At 31.7% G+C, this 20,035-nt stretch overlaps 3 protein-coding genes across 3 annotated transcripts in view; all 3 read left to right on the top strand.

Annotated features, from left to right (window-relative positions):
* The window catches only part of LOC108689082 (tensin-2), a 184,928-nt gene extending 176,651 nt beyond the window's left edge, over nt 1-8,277 (top strand). The window contains exons 13-22 of the mRNA XM_018195689.1: nt 228-441; nt 902-1,090; nt 2,495-3,085; nt 3,383-3,708; nt 4,161-4,250; nt 5,312-5,420; nt 5,810-5,993; nt 6,271-6,636; nt 6,957-7,239; nt 7,550-8,277. Coding sequence (XP_018051178.1) covers nt 228-441; nt 902-1,090; nt 2,495-3,085; nt 3,383-3,708; nt 4,161-4,250; nt 5,312-5,420; nt 5,810-5,993; nt 6,271-6,636; nt 6,957-7,239; nt 7,550-7,709 — 2,512 coding nt within the window. The 3' untranslated portion in view covers nt 7,710-8,277. The remainder of the gene's footprint in view (nt 1-227; nt 442-901; nt 1,091-2,494; nt 3,086-3,382; nt 3,709-4,160; nt 4,251-5,311; nt 5,421-5,809; nt 5,994-6,270; nt 6,637-6,956; nt 7,240-7,549) is intronic.
* Nucleotides 8,278-11,892: 3,615 nt separating this feature from the next.
* On the top strand, nt 11,893-17,499 carry LOC108689054 (carboxypeptidase B-like). Its single transcript, XM_018195655.1, has 9 exons — nt 11,893-12,119; nt 13,223-13,549; nt 13,615-13,714; nt 14,382-14,487; nt 14,758-14,919; nt 15,225-15,438; nt 16,615-16,845; nt 16,962-17,146; nt 17,324-17,499. Exons 1-9 carry the CDS (start codon nt 11,944-11,946, stop codon nt 17,497-17,499), a joined length of 1,677 nt encoding a protein of 558 aa, XP_018051144.1. The 5' UTR covers nt 11,893-11,943.
* A 1,040-nt stretch (nt 17,500-18,539) lies between these two features.
* LOC108689026 (trypsin-1-like) overlaps nt 18,540-20,035 on the top strand; it is a 6,808-nt gene continuing 5,312 nt past the window's right edge. Inside the window, exons 1-2 of the mRNA XM_018195617.1 lie at nt 18,540-18,582; nt 19,001-19,295. Of these exons, the coding sequence (XP_018051106.1) occupies nt 18,540-18,582; nt 19,001-19,295 (338 nt within the window). The remainder of the gene's footprint in view (nt 18,583-19,000; nt 19,296-20,035) is intronic.

The following is a 20,035-nucleotide window of genomic DNA, read 5'->3' as shown; positions in this document are numbered from 1 at the left end:
ATATATATATATGTATATTGAATATACGTACGTAAATATACATTGCATTATTTAAGCATTTAAGGTTCAGCTTCACCGTTAAAAGCGTTTATTCCTTATCATTTATGTATTTATATATCCTAAGATATGTTTAAAATATTTTAGTTTTTTTTATCTTAATACACGACATGCTTAACAGGAAGACATCAAATGTGATAAGATAGTCCATTTCTTTCGTTATCGTTTAGTTTGTCGTGGCTGAGACAGCAGCAATTGAAACTCGCCGCTAGGAGAGATGAAAGGAGCCCGGGTAAGCTTTGGCGACAAGAGACCGGAAATCGTGTCATCGGCGAGCTTAGGAGCTTGCAGAAAGGAAGATTGAGACACGATGGTTACGCGAGCGATTCGGCAGTCCTCGATGACGATGAGGATGGATGGACAGCGAATTCCGTTTCCGGACAAGTAAGAAATCATCATTGTTTGATTAGATATTGATTGAAGAAAACTTAATCCGATAATTAATAATTAAATGTTCTTACATAAATTTTTTTCATGGTGATGTAAAGAAAAAAAAATAGGAAAATATTGTAAGATGTAATTGTTTGCAATATGGAGAGACTTTTTTTTTAATGAAATTGTTAATCCTAGAACGCAAGTATGACATGAAAGAAATTGGAGCACGCGCGTATTTAATAAAAGATTAATGTTTCTCGTTTGATATATATGATTATTTACTATTAGATTCCTGTATTTTATGTAACCTAAAACTTTTCCAGTATACAAATACAATTTACTTACAATTAACTTTCTCGCAACTTACTAATAGAACAAGCTATGATTTAGTAAACTATATTTACTAATACGAAAGACAAATCGCGCATTCTAGGATTAACTTTGTTGACATTTACCATTTATCGATTAGCCGTCGTCGAGAGCTGTTCCGTACACCTCCGCACCAGCTAGTCCTCTACTTCCGCAGAGATCGAGTAGCCGGAAGTATAACGGCAGTACCGGAAATGGTGTTCTCGGCAGACCGCGAGCGGAGAGTATGAACGAACGACCGTTTGTTTCTGTAAAGCGTGCTTATGAATACCGCAAGTATGACAGTCAGGTAAGTACATGTGTATGCATTTGAGCGTGTTCCATGCACTCTTTGCTCATTAGATTGCTGGAATCACGCGCGCCGTCGTTTCGAATATTCAAATTGCATATTATAACACACAATAATTACACAGATTCTGATATTATTATATACTTTATAAGGGGCAGGCAAACGATTAAAGCAATTTAAATAAATTGAAATTGATTAGAAATTTAAATAAAAAATATTATATATAAATAAAATGGATTTTATTTTAACGATATTTTGCATTCAGTTTACACTTAATTTTAATATCCTTTAGATATTAGAAAAATTATTATATATTATAAAACTAATTGATGAGTTAAATTGTTCGATAAGTACGGGTAATATTGGATGAAATAAATAGTTATTCTCGTGGAGTTCGGAACGGTGGTACGGTCGATTTCGCTTTACGCCAATAAGACGGCGGCAGCACGAACGCTACAATTTAGGCTCCATAGATAACAAGTTAGGGAAACTTCTCCAACGTTCACCTTATAGAAATACCATATAGTTAGACCCTAAATGGCAAGAGACGGTCTCTCTCTAAGACCGTGAAGCGATTACCTATCTGAGATAGAAATCCCCCTTAATCCTTTTTCGTGCTATACTTTCGATACATTTACGAGAAAAGGAACTCGAATTGCACAATAAAGTATTGGACACATTACTAATTTTAATTATTTAAATACTGTATAATTTTGTTTTAAGTACATTAATTTATAGTTTATTATATAAGTATATTATTATATAATAACAAACATTTATTTTACTTAACACAATACTCATTACATTAATATTATGTTCATAAATGTTATCGACTAAAAAGTTCTGCTTTAATACTATTAATTTGTCATTATCATAAATAATATTTTTTAATAACATTGCGTACATTATATGCATTTGCGACAAAAGAAATCAAATCCGCATATAAAAAATTCACGAATTTAATTATAGGCCTGTTTTTTTTGGCTGAACTTTTGCATCAGTTCATCTTTCTTCTTCTTTTTTCCTGCTGAAGAGAAAAATATAAAATATAAATCGGTGCAAAAGTTTAAAAATCAAAAAAAAAAACAAGCCTTATTTCATTATTATATAATTTTGTTTTCTTGTTATATATGCTTTAAATTAAAACTATTTGTGAAATATTAGCATTATCGAAAGATTGCCCTTTATCGTTATTGCCCAACGTGAACAATTTCCAGCTGACGCGGCAGTTACGAATTACGACTATGCGTTAACTCGCGCCATTAATTAGTCCACGCAATTAATTAACAACGATTTGGACTTAAAGCTAGCGTGGGTAATCGAGAGCATTCGGAGCATAGCACTGAAAGGATTAAATGCTCTTAGTTCGCCGGCATGTAGCATAGCGCTTGGCTTGCGTTCCAGAGCCCTCCGTCATCCCCTCGCTCAGCCTTAGCAGCCGTGGCACCCTTAGGGTTCGCGGCGAACCAGCAATCGAGTTCCAGTAACGCCGAAAGGTCGCAACATCAGCAGCAACCGCCGCGACCGGAGTCGCGCAGCGACAGTTTCGCGCGCACGGATGCATTGCTGCGCGAGCATCGCCATCATCAATTGCAATCCGGTGTCATCAACAGCGTCAGCAACGATCATTCCGAGCAGAAGCAGATAATCGCGATTCAGGAATACGCTACATCTAGTCGAAATTCACGGCCCGAATCGAGGAATCGCGTTACTTATCAGAGCGTTGGAAGTTACAGTTCGACCAGCAGCAACGATCAAGTGGACGCCGGATTATTGGCAGTGGTCGATCAACCTGACCCTCTCGTGAGCCTCATTCAATCTCTAGCCGAGATCTCGCCAATTCGCGCGTCCCCGAGCATGACAAAAACCGAGAACGAACATCCTGGCGGCAGCAATACAATAGCAGCCGCTACAATATCTACCAGTGTACCTAGCAACAATGTCACTAATTGCTCCTCTAACCAGTCACCAAAAGCATGGCAGAATTGCACCCAGGTTTGTCTTCCCTTCACGCAAATCCCGCGCGTCCATGCGTAATTATTTCATAACATGCACTTGCCTCAGTTTTTTTATTGCGTGTTGCTGATTGCGTTAGTCACTAATTGAAGTTCAACATTAGTCTCAGTATTCCAAGCTTGTCCAGTACGCCTCGCTTGGCTGGTAGCGCGTAGATGAGTATAGAAAACGATGTGCGTTTATAGCTTGCCACTAATCGATGTTTCGTCAATTTGTTACACCCCGTCAAGTGTCTTTGGGTGTGTAATTATAATAATCGTTTTGAATTTCACATAGCCGCACAATGACTTGGCATCATCGTGGACCGAGAGAAGTGTCAGTCCCGGGAGCGCGGTCGTTAGCGGTGCATCGCGACCGCAGACACCAGCGTTTCCGGTCCATCCACGGACGCCGTACGTCAATAACGCATCACCAACGGTGACGTTCGCCAGCGATCGCACCTATGTGACGTCCAACAATAGCTACAATGTCAGCAACAACAATAACAATGAGGCTAGCGGAAATAATAACAACTATGGCGCTGAACGAACGATATATATCGAAGAACGAAGGGAAGTCTCGAAGGAGACGGGACTTCCACCCAAGAGTCCGACAACACAGCGGTAAGTTGTATTTTCAATACTTATTTCATTTTTAACATATAATTACATGAAATTAAAAAAAATTAACTTTAAGATTTTTTGCGATTGAATAATCTTAATCCAACAGCTTATATACGTTAGGTATTATTATTAATACTTGCAACATTTTAATCAAAATATTAGGTAGCGAAATTGACAATTTCTACTTTATGATGTAAAATATATATAAATTTATATATATTTTCATTTTCTTATATTCTTAGAATTTTTTTATCTTGAATTTTGATGGGAGTCAGAACTGGGATACACTGCAGTAGCTCTTCCGGTGCTGAACATTTAATAAATTTTAGAAAAATATTTTATTTCAAGCTTCAGGCGTATGACGTAAAAGATTTTCCTTGAACACGATGAAGGATCGCAAAATGACGGTAATGATGACGAAAAATGATATAAATGATGATTCGTGATTTTAGACGCTTGAGTTTCCCGACAAGCGGGCCGCTTAAACAAACGCATAACAAACGATGGCCGCTCACTAACCAATCGGCATCGTTCGACTATAGGTAATATATATACGAAGAATCACGCGAGCGAGTGATTGTAATTGAATATGCAATGAACGGCTTTAGAATTAATCACAGCGATGAAAAGCGTCGCGTCTTAATGTGCACTATGAATGTTTTGTGTCATGTTACTAATCGCGCGCGGGATTGATACGCCCGGGAAATGCATCCTGTATCATAAACAATAAATCACTTTTTACACAATATCATATAAATTGCAGAAAACGCTTCTACATTGGATTTTTTTTCTTTTATGTCTTTTATATAATCTGAATAACATTGTTTTCATGTATAATTTCATCATTTTCCCTCCAAACACAAAGCAACAATAATATTATATCAATATTATAATTTCCCACTCAACAGTATAAATGTAATATTACACGTGTATATTGTACGTAACGCATTTATATTGTTGCGTAAAAAAATTATATAATAACATTATATGTTATTGTTATTTTGCATTTAGCGGGATTTTACTTGCATCTTTGGTGTTTATCGTTGTTGTAAATTATAAATGTTTATTACAGATTATTTACAACTATTATTTTGTGTCTACGGAGTTGTATTAGGAAGTTTAACATATAGTTGATCGTATCATGATGATAAATCGCGGCCACGTATGGCCATATGTGTGTTGCACCTTCGAACTAACAAGAACTCGCGCTTCCCTGCATCGTGTGTCATAGAAACTTCTCACAGAGCAAGTATGTTACATCGATGAAATAAACTTTGTTGTTGAAGAAGTAACATTTCCATCATCCTCACTGAGTATTCCTTGGGAAGGGGTGGGGGGGAGGGAGGGGGGAATTCTTTCCTATCTATCCTTCTTTCTGCTTCTCGCTACACATGTTCTCCCCGTTTAACTTTAGGGACACTTCTTTCGCCTCCAAAATTCTCTTCCATAATGTGTATCATCCTTTTCCTCACGATGTGTATTTTCTTCACGATGTATAGCACTGTGCACGAGTCAACCGACACACATCTGTCTGCACGGAAATGTTGGTTGGACATTTTTGCAGAATGTCTTCTAACGTTACATTCGGTTGTTCCTTTTGCAGTAAGGACCGACCTGTTTCTCCTGTAAGCGAATCGACGATGTCGCAGCCGCAGGCTGTTTCGCGCAGTCCTGGAACACCGACTCACGTAGAATTCGCCCAAAGCCCTAAGGTAAACATCGCAATATTATGTTACGTCCATATTATCTCGACGTTGTTTCAATCTCATCACGATGATAGAATAACGAAGCTATTTAAAGTCAACTTCAATCATTAAAATTTCATTTAAACCTTTAAAATAATATGATTCCTTAATTATGAATTTAAAATAATTTTTAAATTCATATTTTTAATACGAATTTGAAATAATATGACTTTTAGAGATTGATTGACTTTTGAAGATTGAAATTTTCTATTGAGAAATAATTTGAAAATGGATATAATAATTGAAATAGAACATTCGAAATTAAATATGTTGGAAGCTTCATATTTTATTTTAGGTATAATATTTTAGTATGCAGATAGGAGATAATATATTCTTGTAACTTTTTTATTTTGCAGAGTGCTACGTCATATACGTCGATCAACAGTGGAGGTCAATCTTCGCCGCAAGTTCAATATTATAATTCGAGACGCTCCAGTGTTCACTCGAACACCGAGCCCCAAGAAGTAGCCGATGTTAACGTGAAATTTGTACGCGACACTAGTAGAATATGGTATAAACCTAATATATCGCGGGAGCAAGGTAATTTTTATATAAATCTGAGATTATTTTTATCTTCTTTTTTGTATTTATTATTGTAATAGATTGGAAAAGAAATATTATTTTAAACGTATTTAAAATTACAATCACGCGTAAATGTAACATATAAGTAATAATAATTTGAACTTCATTTGCTTTACAATAATTTGAACTTCTTTACTATTTTATTTTTTATATCATTAAAATATCTGATTATGCAACAACATAAAAAAATTACAATTAAATAGTGTAAAAAATGAGCATCATGAAATTCTTTCAGCAATCTCTATGCTGAAGGATGCAACACCCGGCACATTCGTAGTGCGAGACAGCAACTCGTTTCCGGGTGCCTTCGGTCTGGCGTTGAAAGTAGCTACGCCACCTCCTGGTGCGCCCAGTAGTCCGCGAGATCCTTCGAGCGAGCTCGTTAGGCACTTCTTGATCGAACCAACATCGCGCGGTGTCAGGCTGAAAGGATGTGCAAACGAACCTGTCTTCAGCTCACTCTCGGCCCTAGTTTACCAGCATAGCTTGATGGCCATGGCATTACCTTGCCAACTGCTGCTACCCGAACCGGAGGCAGCTGCCAGAGCTTTAGACTCACCTGGTACCAATAGCACTCAGCAGCTTCTCGCTCAAGGAGCAGGTAAATTTATTACAGTTTTGCATATTTAAATAATACAAAAGAAGATACGATTAAAAAAGGATTTTAAGTGATTAAATTAAGATTTAAAATTCTTAAATATTTTATTTGCTTTTGTATATTATTCATAGATTAGATGTTATTCATATTTAGTAGATTAGATTAATTATGCAAGAAAAAAAATCCTAAATTTGATTATTATTAAATTTATATATTATAATATTTTAAGTTTTTTTTTTAGTAATTTATAATAAGTTTTTTTGATTTAATAAAAAGGGAAGAAATTGTTTCTTAAATATTTTTAATTTGTTTTTTTTTTACAGCTTGTAATGTTTTGTATCTCTTTACAATTGACACGGAGTCCTTAACCGGGCCACAAGCCATCAAGAAAGCTATCACCAATCTATTCGAGCAAAAGCCTTTACCGGTCGCCACAATTGTTCACTTCAAAGTCTCCACGCAGGGTATTACTTTGACTGATAATGCAAGAAAGCTATTTTTCCGTCGACATTATCCCACAAATAATATAAGTTATTGCGGATTGGACTCTGAAGAACGCACATGGGACTTCTCCAATGAAGATACCGGAAGATCTCTTAGCGCTCAGTATGTTTTCAAAATTTTTGTTTGATTAAGAAATGAAATTATATTACAAGAAATAAAATCTAAATTTTTATGATTTCTTATAAAAAAATTATCATAGTTGAGAAATATTTTCTGATTTACATTTACTTAATAGTTTTATAAAATTTTATTTGTTATAAATTTTATATATTTATGTGTAAAAAGAAGAGATTATAATTCTAAATCTTACAAAAATTGCGAATTATTTAAGCATTTAATCATTAAATTGAAATTTAATAATTTTAATATTTGTCTTAAATTTAAATAATTTACTTATTATTTTTCTTTCCAGTCGCTGTTTCGGCTTCGTGGCAAGGAAACCCGCTCATAAATTGGACAATCAATGTCACGTGTTCGCCGAATTGGAACCAGAGCAACCCGCCACGGCCATCGTAAACTTCGTAAACAAAGTCATGATGGGAAACTCCATCGCCAAAGCTAACATCGTTTAAAAATTATTACTTGCTCGCCGCAATCGCCAAGACTAACGGGCACAAACATCATCGTGAATTCGTTAATGGTTTTGTCTTTAAAGTCAATACCGACACATATCTTTAGCGCAAAAAAAATGCGAAGTCCAATTAAGGACAAAACGACTGAGAAGTTGGGGATAACGGAAAGAATGATCGATATAATTGATTCATGAAATCGTTATTCTGCTGACACGCGGAGGACATACGTGGATCCTTTTAAAAGATCCGCTGGAAATGGTTGCACGAATTAATCATTATCATTAACCGATTACTCGTAATAAGTCTTCGTGCATTTCGTAGCGTTGAATCAGTAGAACATTCATGTTGAAAACAGTAGGGATGATATAATTATCGATAACGCTGGGAAGAGGTCGAGGATCGCTCTCTTTGGAAGAGAATTCGAGGAGAACGAGAAGCGATACGTGAATCGATTCCATCCTCGCGTCAATATGCAGTCAAGATAAGAAAGTTGTTGTTGATTATCGTTACTGTTGTGATTTAACGTAGCGAATAGTGAAGCTATAATGTGTATGGTTTAAGAAGGGTAAGGTGGTCAAATGACTACGTTGGTAAAATTTGATATATATAATAAAATTATTTTATTATATTTAAAAAATTATTATAAAGTCATGTAGTGTCATGAGTATTTTACGGTATATTCATAATAAGATTAATTAAAATTTAGCATATATACTATTTAGCAATTATTGAAATAATTCAAATTTTACGATATATTTCGATAAAGAATATTTAAATGATGTTTTCGCTCTCTTCACTCTTGTTATATATAATATATCTTAATATTTTTTGAAAGTTTCTAAGCGAAATTTTAAAGTTTATGATTTCGCCACCTTTCCCCGCTTATGATATGATCAATCCGCACGCGAACTTACCGATAGCTCGTAGTCATAGTTGAAGAGAATCAACCGTGCTCTTCGTGCGATCTACAAAGAGCATCGAGTATTCGAAACGAGCGTATCTCGCGTAATACTGAGTGCGTTTTCGATTTCGGAAAACATCTATGCATTGCGCACATATAAACATACAAATACATTTACACGTTGGTACACATACTACATACATGTAACTATCATATGAATAATAACAAAACTTATGTTCGCGCTTTAATAATCGATTCAAGTTGAATATACGATTTAGGCTGCGTTCAGATATTCACTGCCAATACTGAAAATCTATACTACACGTTATGAGCTCTGGCAATGAATGTCAGAATGCGATTATTATCTTCAAAAAGTATTTTTTATTTTCATTTTTTTATTAAAAAAATGTTTTATTATAGAATTAAGTATAGAAATTTATAAAAATACATAATCACAAAATAATTGGAATCTATCGTTGCATTTTATTTAAGAATTCTAATTTTTTCGAACTATCTACGGTAAAATTTACATAACGAGTAGATCGTTAAATAATGCGCGAGCATCGTAAATTCATATATTATCATGTTATACTTGAGACTCTCGAGTAATATTTGACAGAGAATGTTACATCGTTTGCAGAGTATATATTATACACTCAATACACATACACGCACGTATAAAATCCCCGTGTCATGCTCCCTCGATGTATGAAAGAATGGTGTTATAAATAACTGTAAATACGTCACGAGACAATGTCGCCTTAAAAGATGGCCTCAAAGAGACACCTTGAGAAAAATCGTCGCGAAATGAATGACAGTCCGCGACTCATGGAAGAAGCAATGCTATGTTTAGGATCAGCTCGAAAATCACGCAGGTTAGGATGAATAATGCTATTTGAGGAGGAGTATGCACGTGACGAGGCAGTATCGCGCGTATTCTTTCAGTAAATCCATAAATTCTTGCCATTTCGGACTCGTATATCGTCGAGAGCTTATTCTCGAAAAGCTTTATATCTCGACGGGCACGACGATGAGCAGTCAATTATTACAATCGAATCGATTATATTGTAATTACGACAATACGACGGCGCGAATGGACCGCTGATGTCTGCAGTGATCGGCCTTCCTTTCGATGTCGTCGACTTCTTCGTCTATTTTCGCGATCCCTTTTACTTTTGTCTTCCGAACGAAGGTCGGTCGAAGTTTCGGCGTTTTCTCCGTTCTCCGTGAACTCCTCCACGATTGCGAGAGGGAGGACCCGTAGTTACGCAATGTGCTAGTCAAAATTCGTACTGTATATTCGATGATCAAGAAATAGGTTAAACGGTGACCTTAGGAGCCCTTTCCGGGTATGCTTGGCCCTTCAATGGCGGCGAGCGCGAGGTACACTTCGTGCTAAGACTACATGTAAAATGATTGTAATGTGCTTTATCTTGTAATAATGGGCTCGAAACGACATCTCGAAATGATTGGATGCCGTTGAAAGGATTAAGGGCCCGTTTGAGAGAACCGACCATGTCTTCTTTTGCGTTCTTTCTTCTCTTCAGCGTCCGTCTGCCCTTTTTTTTCCGTCTAGATTTCCTCTCGTACGCGTCCGAACCCGACTAACAGCGTAACATTAATTTAACATTCAGTCATTATAATAATAATTATTAATATTATTATATACTTGTTTACTCTATTATATTCTGTACGTTTGCGCAATAATTGTACCGTTGCGTGCCGCATGGGTACGCGCGTATAGTTGTAATAACAATAAATCATATTCACAGCGTGTTTTGATTTTAATATTTACCCTGCTATTTTATTATATAATTTACGGTCCATGCCGTTGCACAAATTTCAACATATATATCATTATCTTTTATTATTATAAATAATTGTTACAGATAAAGATATAAGCGAAATATTTCTTAATAATACAAAAACAATTTTATTAAACAATAATGTGAACAGTACAATTAAATGGCATGTATTTATGATAAAAAATGGATAGATCAGTTCGTATCACAGATATAGTTTGTTACAGTCAAATGATGTAACTATGTAATATATATGCGGGATCGCAAAGTCGCATAAATATGTATTATTTACTGTTTATATCAATTTCGTAATAAGGAGATATCATTTTATTAATATTTAGCAAAGATTTAATTTTGGTTTTTATTATAGATATTAAATTATTATACTATATTGTTACTAAAATTTTGAGAGAGAGAGAGTTTTATTAATCTTATCGTGTTACAATAAATTCTATTTTCTTCTAGTAATTTTATCTCGTAAATTATTATAAAAAGTCATTCACAATGATTATATTTCCCATCAATTACTGATATAAAACAGAGAAATTTAATATAAAAAGAAATTAAATAACAAATTAAATAACAAATAATGTGTTTAACATTTCCATCTATATACGTGTTTACATTAGGTTTTTAAATAAGCTGTTTTAACTGCAGTAATTATGTAAAAACCATCATTAGAAAAGTAGATTTAACACATATAGTTACGGTTGTTTGAACATTGATATCATGAAAACATGTTTTGCTAACGGCAAACTCACTGACCTACTACGTATCTCGTCATGTCAAACAAATTCACCAGAATGTACTTACTTATAGTTTGAAAATTTTGTCTTATTATTCTATTATCTTGTTATTTGTTAACACAGAGATTTTTTTTGCATTAAGTATAAAAAAATCTAAATTAAATAATAACATAAATTTTGATAATAAAATAATAGACGAATTTTCAGGAAATATAAAGCAAACATTAAATTTGAATAGATTAGTCTATAGTTGTATATATAATATACTGTATATACAATAGATTAGTTTATAGTTGTATATACAATATAATGTATATTGTATTTAATTTATAATTTACATTATATTTAAATCACTATTATTTTATCAATATATAAATATTTATAAAGTTTGAATTCTTTTCTTTTTGAAAAATCAGTAATCAGCATCAAAGATAATACAATGTGCTAAGTATAATGTCATTACTTTTTAGATTTTACTGATGTTACAAACTGCAATATTATTGATTCAAATCATCGTAAGTTGACATCGATAAATGTATTTGACCTCTAACGTTTCAAATATCTCATCCATTAATCCCGAAGTCTCTGATCCGTTGCATTACTGAAGAATGAACGTCATCTAGCGTAGAAATAAAATCCCGTAATCCAAGCCCGTAAGGCAGAACAGTGAAACCGTCGTGTTTCACGTGGCCGTATGAACCAGCGACTGGTTCCGGCTGCGGGTTTGCCAGTCAATAAGGAACCTTTGAGACGATCGAGTATCCTTGGCGCGATCAAAGCACGCTATGAGTGCCGGCGTCGAGTCGATCTTGTGCGTAATCCTCGGAGTTTCGGGGATTCTCGTGCTGCATCCGGCAAACAGTATTCCATATCGTGGTAATTACACGGTAAAACATCCGCAATACGATCTCTTAGAACAAAGGATATTCAAAACGGAAAAAATACTGGATGAAGAAAGTGGGTTGGTGTCGTTGATGGATAATTAGAAGCTTGTTTGAATGAATATGTGAATTGATTTATCTTTTAATGTCTTATTATAAATATAATGATCTTCAAAGATTAATAGGATTTTGTTTTTAGTTAGGGATTACTGGTACTATGTCATTTCAAAGTGATGTGTTTTTTAATATATCTTTCGGAGATAAATGTAATGTGTAAATATTAAAATTTTTTTAAAAATTCTTCTCTTTCTTCTTTTTCTCTCTCTGTATCTATTTTTCTTTAAAATGCTTAAATTAAAGAAAGAAAAAGAAGAAGAGAATTTAAGTTTAAATTAATGTTCAATTCAGCAAAAAAATATAATAAATTACAAATTAAAATTTAGTTCTTATATAAGAAAATGTAATTACTGTCATTTGTCACATTTAATTCAATTACAACTTCTATTCAATGATTTTTACATATTATTTTTGCTAAGTAACGTTCAATCATGTTAATTAAGATGCGCCTTTCTATTCGCTATATGTACGTTAACCGTTCTAGTTTTTTTTTTCTAAGAGAAAGTAGATTATATATAAGAATACATTAATAAAGAGTACATTATAAAAGAATGTTATATTGTCTTGCCGAAATAGTTAATGAAAAAAATATATCAATCAATGAGTTTTACGCAAACATAAGAAGAGTATTCTTAGCATTTCAAAAAAACATGATACAAACGTCAAGACGTAACTGATAGACATTTTTCCTTATAATCAGAATATTCTTATAAAATTTGAAACTTATAATGAAACTTATAATAAACAAAATAATTATTTCTTTAATGTTATAAAAGTTTTAAAAAATTATGAAACTTTAAACTTTACAAAGATTTACAAAGATTTACAAAGATTATTATGTGTATTCTCTGTAATCTAATGAAAAGAAAAGTCGCTAAATTTTAATATAATTAATATAAAGAAACATTAAATTTAATGTAATTAATATAAAGAAAAATTAAAAATTATTTTACAACATGAAAAGTACAAATAATAATATATATAAATCGACATATAGTTTGCAGGATGTCCGTAACAATCAAAAATTCCATCTATGTTTGAATTCCAAAAACGGAGAAAAAGAAAGACTCTTATTCGCTGAAGCAAATAATAATCATCTTCAAAACACACCCAAAGAGTTTTCCTGGGACGATGATGATTATAGAGGTTTTTCTCTATTTGGCCTCGTTGAATCCATGCTGTCCGTCGTAGCAAGCGGACTTAGCACAGTCGTGAGCAGTATTGTTGGTACCGAGAAAAAGAATTCACGGTCAGGTATCAGAAGAATAAATTATAAAAATTATCATTTAATCAGGGCATTTCCTAACACGGAAAATCAAGCTACAGATCTGCGTGACTTAAGAGACGCCGAGCCTGAAGATATTAAATTTTGGTCCTTTCCAAATCCTAATAGGTTTGTATTTGCATTTTTATTATAATAATTAATTATCTAACATATTTCTATACTTCCTTTTATAGAACTTCCGACATGATTGTGGCACCAGATCTTATAAATGATGTTAAGGATTATTTAAGGGATAAAAAAATTGACTTTAAAGTATTAATATCGGATATCCAGGTAAAAATGATACAGAACTTTTGCGCAAAAAATACATAAAAGTACATGAAAAATTAATCTTTTTATTCATAAAAATATATGTACGAAATGTTTCCAAACATTTTGTGGCCAGACTTTGAGACTTTATAGGAAATTTAATTCTATAAAAAGTCCATGTTTACAGAAAATTCTTTGTTTAAAATTAAATTTTTTATAAAATCTCAAAGTCTGGCCAAAACGTTCAAGGACACCTGCGAAAAGAAAATTTCAATATTACTAATGATAGAAAACACGCAATGACATCGTAATTATATACTTTATTAATTTACAAAATTGGTCTTTCATTATTTATATAATACTTGCAATCGGAAGAAAATTCCGATGGCAGCTGATGTCCATATCTAATGCTGACACGCTTTACTTATGACCTTTTCAATGATTTCTTACACTCAAATACAAAAAGCAACATGAAAGTAACGGATAAAGTATCACCTGTTATATTAAAATGTTGGATCAAAGGTTTTCGTTACTACATGTATTAATCGTTATTTAAACGTTGACTAATGGTCAATGTATGAGAAAAGAGAAATTTTGCTGGTTGTAGACATGATTAATAGACATAACTAATGCAAGTTTAAATTAAGTACAGTCAGTAAAAATCAAGGAAATACGCTTTCTTAATTAACAGAAGACGATCTCTTATCAAAATCCGAAGATGTCTAAAGAACAACGTGAAGACTTGGTCACCACTCAAGGCCACACAATGACTTGGAAACGTTATCACCGATATGGAGGTAAAATCGTGTTGTAAAATATTTTTACGTTGTACTAAATTAATTTAATATATTTATGTGATTAATACTAATTTATAAAATGTAATTTAATATTTAGTATCTATTATATTATAAATACATTAATACATTAATACTTTTAATTTTAATTTGATGTACATAAATAATTTTTTCGGATGAACATCAATTAATTTTTATTTTACATATGTATGTACATAAATAAATAAGTGAATTTAATTAAATAACATAATAAATTGGCTTTCTTTTTAACAGATATCATACGTTATTTAGAATATCTAGCCTTCAGATATCCCACAATAGTAGAATTAATAACTATCGGACATAGTTACGAGGGCCAACCGATAAAGATGGCGAAGATTTCGACTGGATTAAACAAAGAAGGCGAAAGAAAACCTGCTATTTGGATTGATGCCGGTAAGTTCCTTTTATACAGACAGACATTTCTTTAATACAAATAAGAAAAAGTATTAATTAAAAGATAATTGAATAAATAATAAATAATAAATTATAAGTATATTAATGTAATAAAAATAGTTTCAAATCTTTCCTCTTAATAATTGTTTTTAATAACATCATAAAAACTCTTTTTATAAACAATTTATGGCTATCAAAATTATTGTCAACCGTTCTTTACTGACATCGAACCTGTATGTTTCCCACGTTTTATGCATCTCTTCCCGTTAGATTATCTTTTCGGTAAATCGTGATCGTCTTTGCAGGCATGCATGGGCGAGAATGGATTGGTACCGCAGTAGCGACCTACATATTGAGTCAGTTGGTAGAGAAGAACTCGAACTACACGAAATTGTTAAACAACTCGGATTGGATGATTCTGCCAGTTGTTAATCCCGATGGTTACGAATATAGCCATGTCAGCGATCGTTTTTGGCGAAAAACCAGAAGTAATCATGTGGAAAGTCAAAACGATAGTAGGTGAGGAGAGGAGAGGAAAAAAAACATTCGCTTCGACACGCCAATTGTATGCAAAATGTTAATTAATCGATTAATGTCAATAATATTTGCTTGATCTTACAGTCTAACATTGATTTTGTCTTTGACTTGCTAAATATCATTTCTGAAGTATTTTTTTACTCAGTGTAACAAAGATCGATTACGCATGGTGCACTCTAAAAACATATATTGTGACTAAATGATCTTCTAGCAATTGTTATGCTAACCTCGGAATATTAAGTGTAAGAAAACAAATCAAAATATGACACTTATTAGTTATATATGATCAAGAGACACTGTAGTGTGTCTCGCGCCAAAAATGAAGATGTAGTGCGCGACAACGCGAGGCAGCTTAACCTATGTAACTTGATCATAAAAAAATCAAAAACAAAAAAACTTATTTCAAATGTAAAAGATAGCACTTTAGGATAGTATAAACAAAATTGACAAAATAAAATTTCTTTAACTGCAATATCATTCTAAATATGGTCAAAATCGTCATTTTTTCGTCTATATTATTTCAATTTTTTCGGAAATGTGACGTGATTTTTTTGAGCATAAATTCAAATTTAACGACTAAAAATCTTTAAAAAATAATAGTCCACATGCCAAAAATAAAAAAAAAAAATTTTGTCGCATAGTGTTATATGTATATCAAGAGCGATATATTATATTTAGAGAAATTGAAAATTAAAGAATCTAAAATTATAGTGAATCTAATCGAAAAATGAGATTTTAGAATTTAAGATAAGAACAAAGTTATCTGGATTGGAAGACACTGTTTTATAAAATTATATATGATCGTATCGTATGCATATCTAATCAATTACACAACGAAATAATTTTCCTCACATAAATCTAATATTGGATAATAATAGAAGACAATAATTAGTTACTCATTTTTAATATTAAGACTGTTGTTTAGAATTTTTAGCTCCAAATAAGTAATTACTGTTTTTCAATAATAAATTGACTAGTATTAACCCAGTAAACAAAAAACACTTTAAAACATTTTAGTAACATTGCAGCAATGTTACAACATGTTGCTAAAATGTTTCAAAATGTTTCTTGCTTTTTAGGAGATTAAATTGTTAATCTCTGTAAGATTAAGAGTTTTGTGTGTGTTTAACGAAAATAGTGTGTGATTTTCTTTTTTAGATACACACCATCAAATTTATTACAATTCGTAACGCACTATACTAGATGGTTCTGGACTACATGCGAAGGAGTCGATCCGAATCGAAATTTTGCATACCATTGGGGCGAAGACAAAGAAGGAGGTGCCAGTTCAGATCCTTGTCATGAAACATATTCCGGGCCTTTCGCCTTTTCTGAACCTGAAACGAAGGCTATGGCAGATTATATTTTAGCAAACAAACAACATATTCGGTAATTGTCTAATCAACATTTAATTAATTTAAATTTACCATTCAAATACATTTTAAATTTCCAATGTAAAAATTTTAATTGTATAACAATATTAAATACTAAATTTACGTTTTCAGAATGTACTTAACTTTGCATTCTTATTCTCAAATGTGGCTCGTACCATGGGGTTACACGCGTTCGAAACCATCGGATTATTCCGATTTAATGAACGTAGCGAGAAAGGCAATTAACGCTATTTCGAAAGTTCATGGTACTAATTATCAACTTGGACCAGCAACAGAACTAATGTATCTGACTTCTGGTACCTACTTTAATATATTATTATTTTAATTTTAATATACTCTTTAGATTGATTTATACAAAAGATTATATTAGTTTAATGAATGGCTGTTATGAAAATCAGACATCAAGATAAGATGATAATATGTATTTCATAATATTTCATGTCACAGAGAATGAGTTTCTTTTCTGTTTGCAGGAGCATCCGACGATTGGGCTAAAGGTGTTGCCTCGATAAAGTATGCATACACGGTGGAATTACGCGATCGCGGAACATATGGATTCCTATTACCGGCTACTCAAATAGTTCCGACTGCACGAGAAATTTGGGCAGGAATCCGGGCGATAGCTCGTTTAGTTACCTGCAACACATAAAATCTATGTTTTTTGCTTCTAATGCGTACTTAATGTTCGAATGTTCACTTTTTAAGCCAGATAGTGGAAACTGAATCAATAACCTTTATAAATTACAAGTTTGCATAGAAATGAGAAATGGGTAAAAACCCATTTCTCATTTCTATGCAATAGACATCAATGCACAGGGTAGGTACATACGGCATTTGTATCGAGAAATTAGCACTCGTATTGTTATCGAAATAAATTAATTGAATATAAGAGATGATAATGAAAGATAAATTTACATTTAATTAAAAATTCGAAGGAATACATTATCTGTTAAAATATCATCAATTTTTTTAATTACAAAAATTACAGGAGTGCTGTAATAGATTTTGAGTTTCCTATGCAAAATTATTTTCTAGATTGATTTTTAGAAAATTTAATTATATAATTTAATTTAAATAAAAAATTATGTTTTAAGAAATTTTTTGATTAAATTGTAAAAATTCATAACTGCCTTAGATATGTTTATTTTTGTACATTTCTGTTGTAGATTATGTGAAGTATATTTGTATACAAAATTATATTTATAGTTTAGTGAAGAGAATGTGTATAATGTAATATTATATGAATGTATCTATTATTTATTTCATATAGTAGTATCAAATACTTTTGTACAAATAATAGTGCACTAAGAATCGTCCTACTTTATTTATTAAAATTATCAGATTATTAGTTTCATTTTTAATTTTAATTTGAGTGTATTATAAAACACGCGATACAACAAATAAAAGTGTTTTTATACTATTATTTATATAAAGATGGAGATGAATTTCTAGCATAAAATAATTATATGATAAAATCGACTAGTGTTAATATATTTGAAGATTAATTATTAAGAAGAAGTTTTTTTTAAGAGACAAATTAAAAAACAGTCAATGCTTGCTTATCTATGCATTCAAGAAGAAGTTGTTATCAAGATTAATCCAAAATATACGCATACCTTATCATGAGATATTTTCCGTTATTTCGTATATAAACTGTAAGTCTTATTCAGTACTTCTGTTCAACTGACAATGTTGATTCAGTGTCTTTTAGTCATTATTCTGGCATTCCATGGTAAGAATATCATTTTTTTGCACATTTTTTCCTTATTGTTATATATATAATATTATTTTTTATAAAGTTTGTATGTTTTAAATGTTTAAATATAATAACAATTAATATGCAGATAGCAAAAATTTTTTAAAAATATAAATATCTAAATATAAATACATTATGTTTGAGAATTACTGATCTAATAAATAAAATACTTGATATAAAAAGTTTCCTTTATTAATTATATAAAAAATTAAATAAATATCTAGAATATTATATGCTTTTAAATGAAAGATTTATTTATGAAACAGTTTTATCTATTAATAAGAACGATGCTAAATATATTATAAACACTAAATGAAACGTTCAAACTTTGCAAAAATATAATTGTATTTCTAGAAGAATTATGTGTTTAAAGTTTTCTTAAACATTTTTATAGTATGTCTGGCCGTCCTTTTCGGCCTGAAACCCAGAATCACAGACGGTGAGAATGCAATACCAGGAGAATTCTCTTATCAGGTCTCTCTTCAATGGGGTTTACCACCTTTATTACGTTTTAGTCACATTTGTGGTGGTTCGATTGTGCACGAGAGTTTTGTTTTAACTGCGAGACATTGCATTATGACACAAGGCGAACTTAAGGTCATTGTTGGCAAATATTATCTTCTTGAAGATGAGGAAGCTCAGCAAGAAGTTAAGGTTGCTAAGATTTATGTGCATGAAAATTATCCAGGGTATGTCTATATTATTTTTATTTATAGATAAAAGTGAATATTTCAGAAACTGGAATTCTACATTGGGAAAAATGTTCTGGTTGTATCAACAAGAAGTACGAATAAAACAAATTCTGATCTCATATGAATTAGAATTCTAGTTAAATAATTGAATTTTTAATTATCTCGATTAGAATGCTTGAAAAAATTTAAATATATAGGGTGAATCAGTTAAAGTGTTACAAATTTATATCTCGGAAATAAAGCATTTAGAGAGAAATATATAATATAATTTAGACATAATTTAGACATAAAAATTTTTGTGACTTCGAGAAGAACATAAGTGTTATTGATTTAACTATGAACAGTCATATGAAAATCACATAAAGGTCTCTAAAATGCTTTCCGAAATATAAATTTGTAATACTTTAACCGACTTATTTTATATAAATATCTGATACCTTTCTGGTTGAATTTACTGGAATTCCAATTAATGCAGCAAGAATTCTATAAAACTGGAGAAAATATTATACCTTATTGATCACTTTAATTTTACTTATAATTATCACAGTCTTGAATAACGCGCATACTTTGAATTACGTTGCAGACTTTTCTGATTTCTGAGATATATTACTGTAAAATTTTTTTATTAAACGATTTTTTTATTAAATAATTAATTTATTAAATAATAATTTATAACCGTTTGTTATAAAATCATCTAATATAATTAAAACTTAATTATAAAAATATCATAATGAAAA

The sequence above is a fragment of the Atta colombica genome, unplaced genomic scaffold (assembly GCF_001594045.1).
Source record: "Atta colombica isolate Treedump-2 unplaced genomic scaffold, Acol1.0 scaffold254, whole genome shotgun sequence".
Taxonomy (NCBI): domain Eukaryota; kingdom Metazoa; phylum Arthropoda; class Insecta; order Hymenoptera; family Formicidae; genus Atta; species Atta colombica.
The sequence above is the reverse complement of the archived record's forward strand: the minus strand, read 5'-3'. Positions and strand labels throughout refer to the sequence as shown.

What these genes read in the sequence shown, in the direction of transcription:
- LOC108689054 (XM_018195655.1), top strand. Translation starts at nt 11,944, where the DNA reads ATGAGTGCCGGCGTCGAGTCGATCTTGTGCGTAATCCTCGGAGTTTCG. An exon ending in TGCTATTTGGATTGATGCCG is followed by an intron (nt 14,920 to 15,224) that starts GTAAGTTCCTTT and finishes TCGTCTTTGCAG; the next exon opens with GCATGCATGGGCGAGAATGG. An exon ending in GCAAACAAACAACATATTCG is followed by an intron (nt 16,846 to 16,961) that starts GTAATTGTCTAA and finishes TTACGTTTTCAG; the next exon opens with AATGTACTTAACTTTGCATT.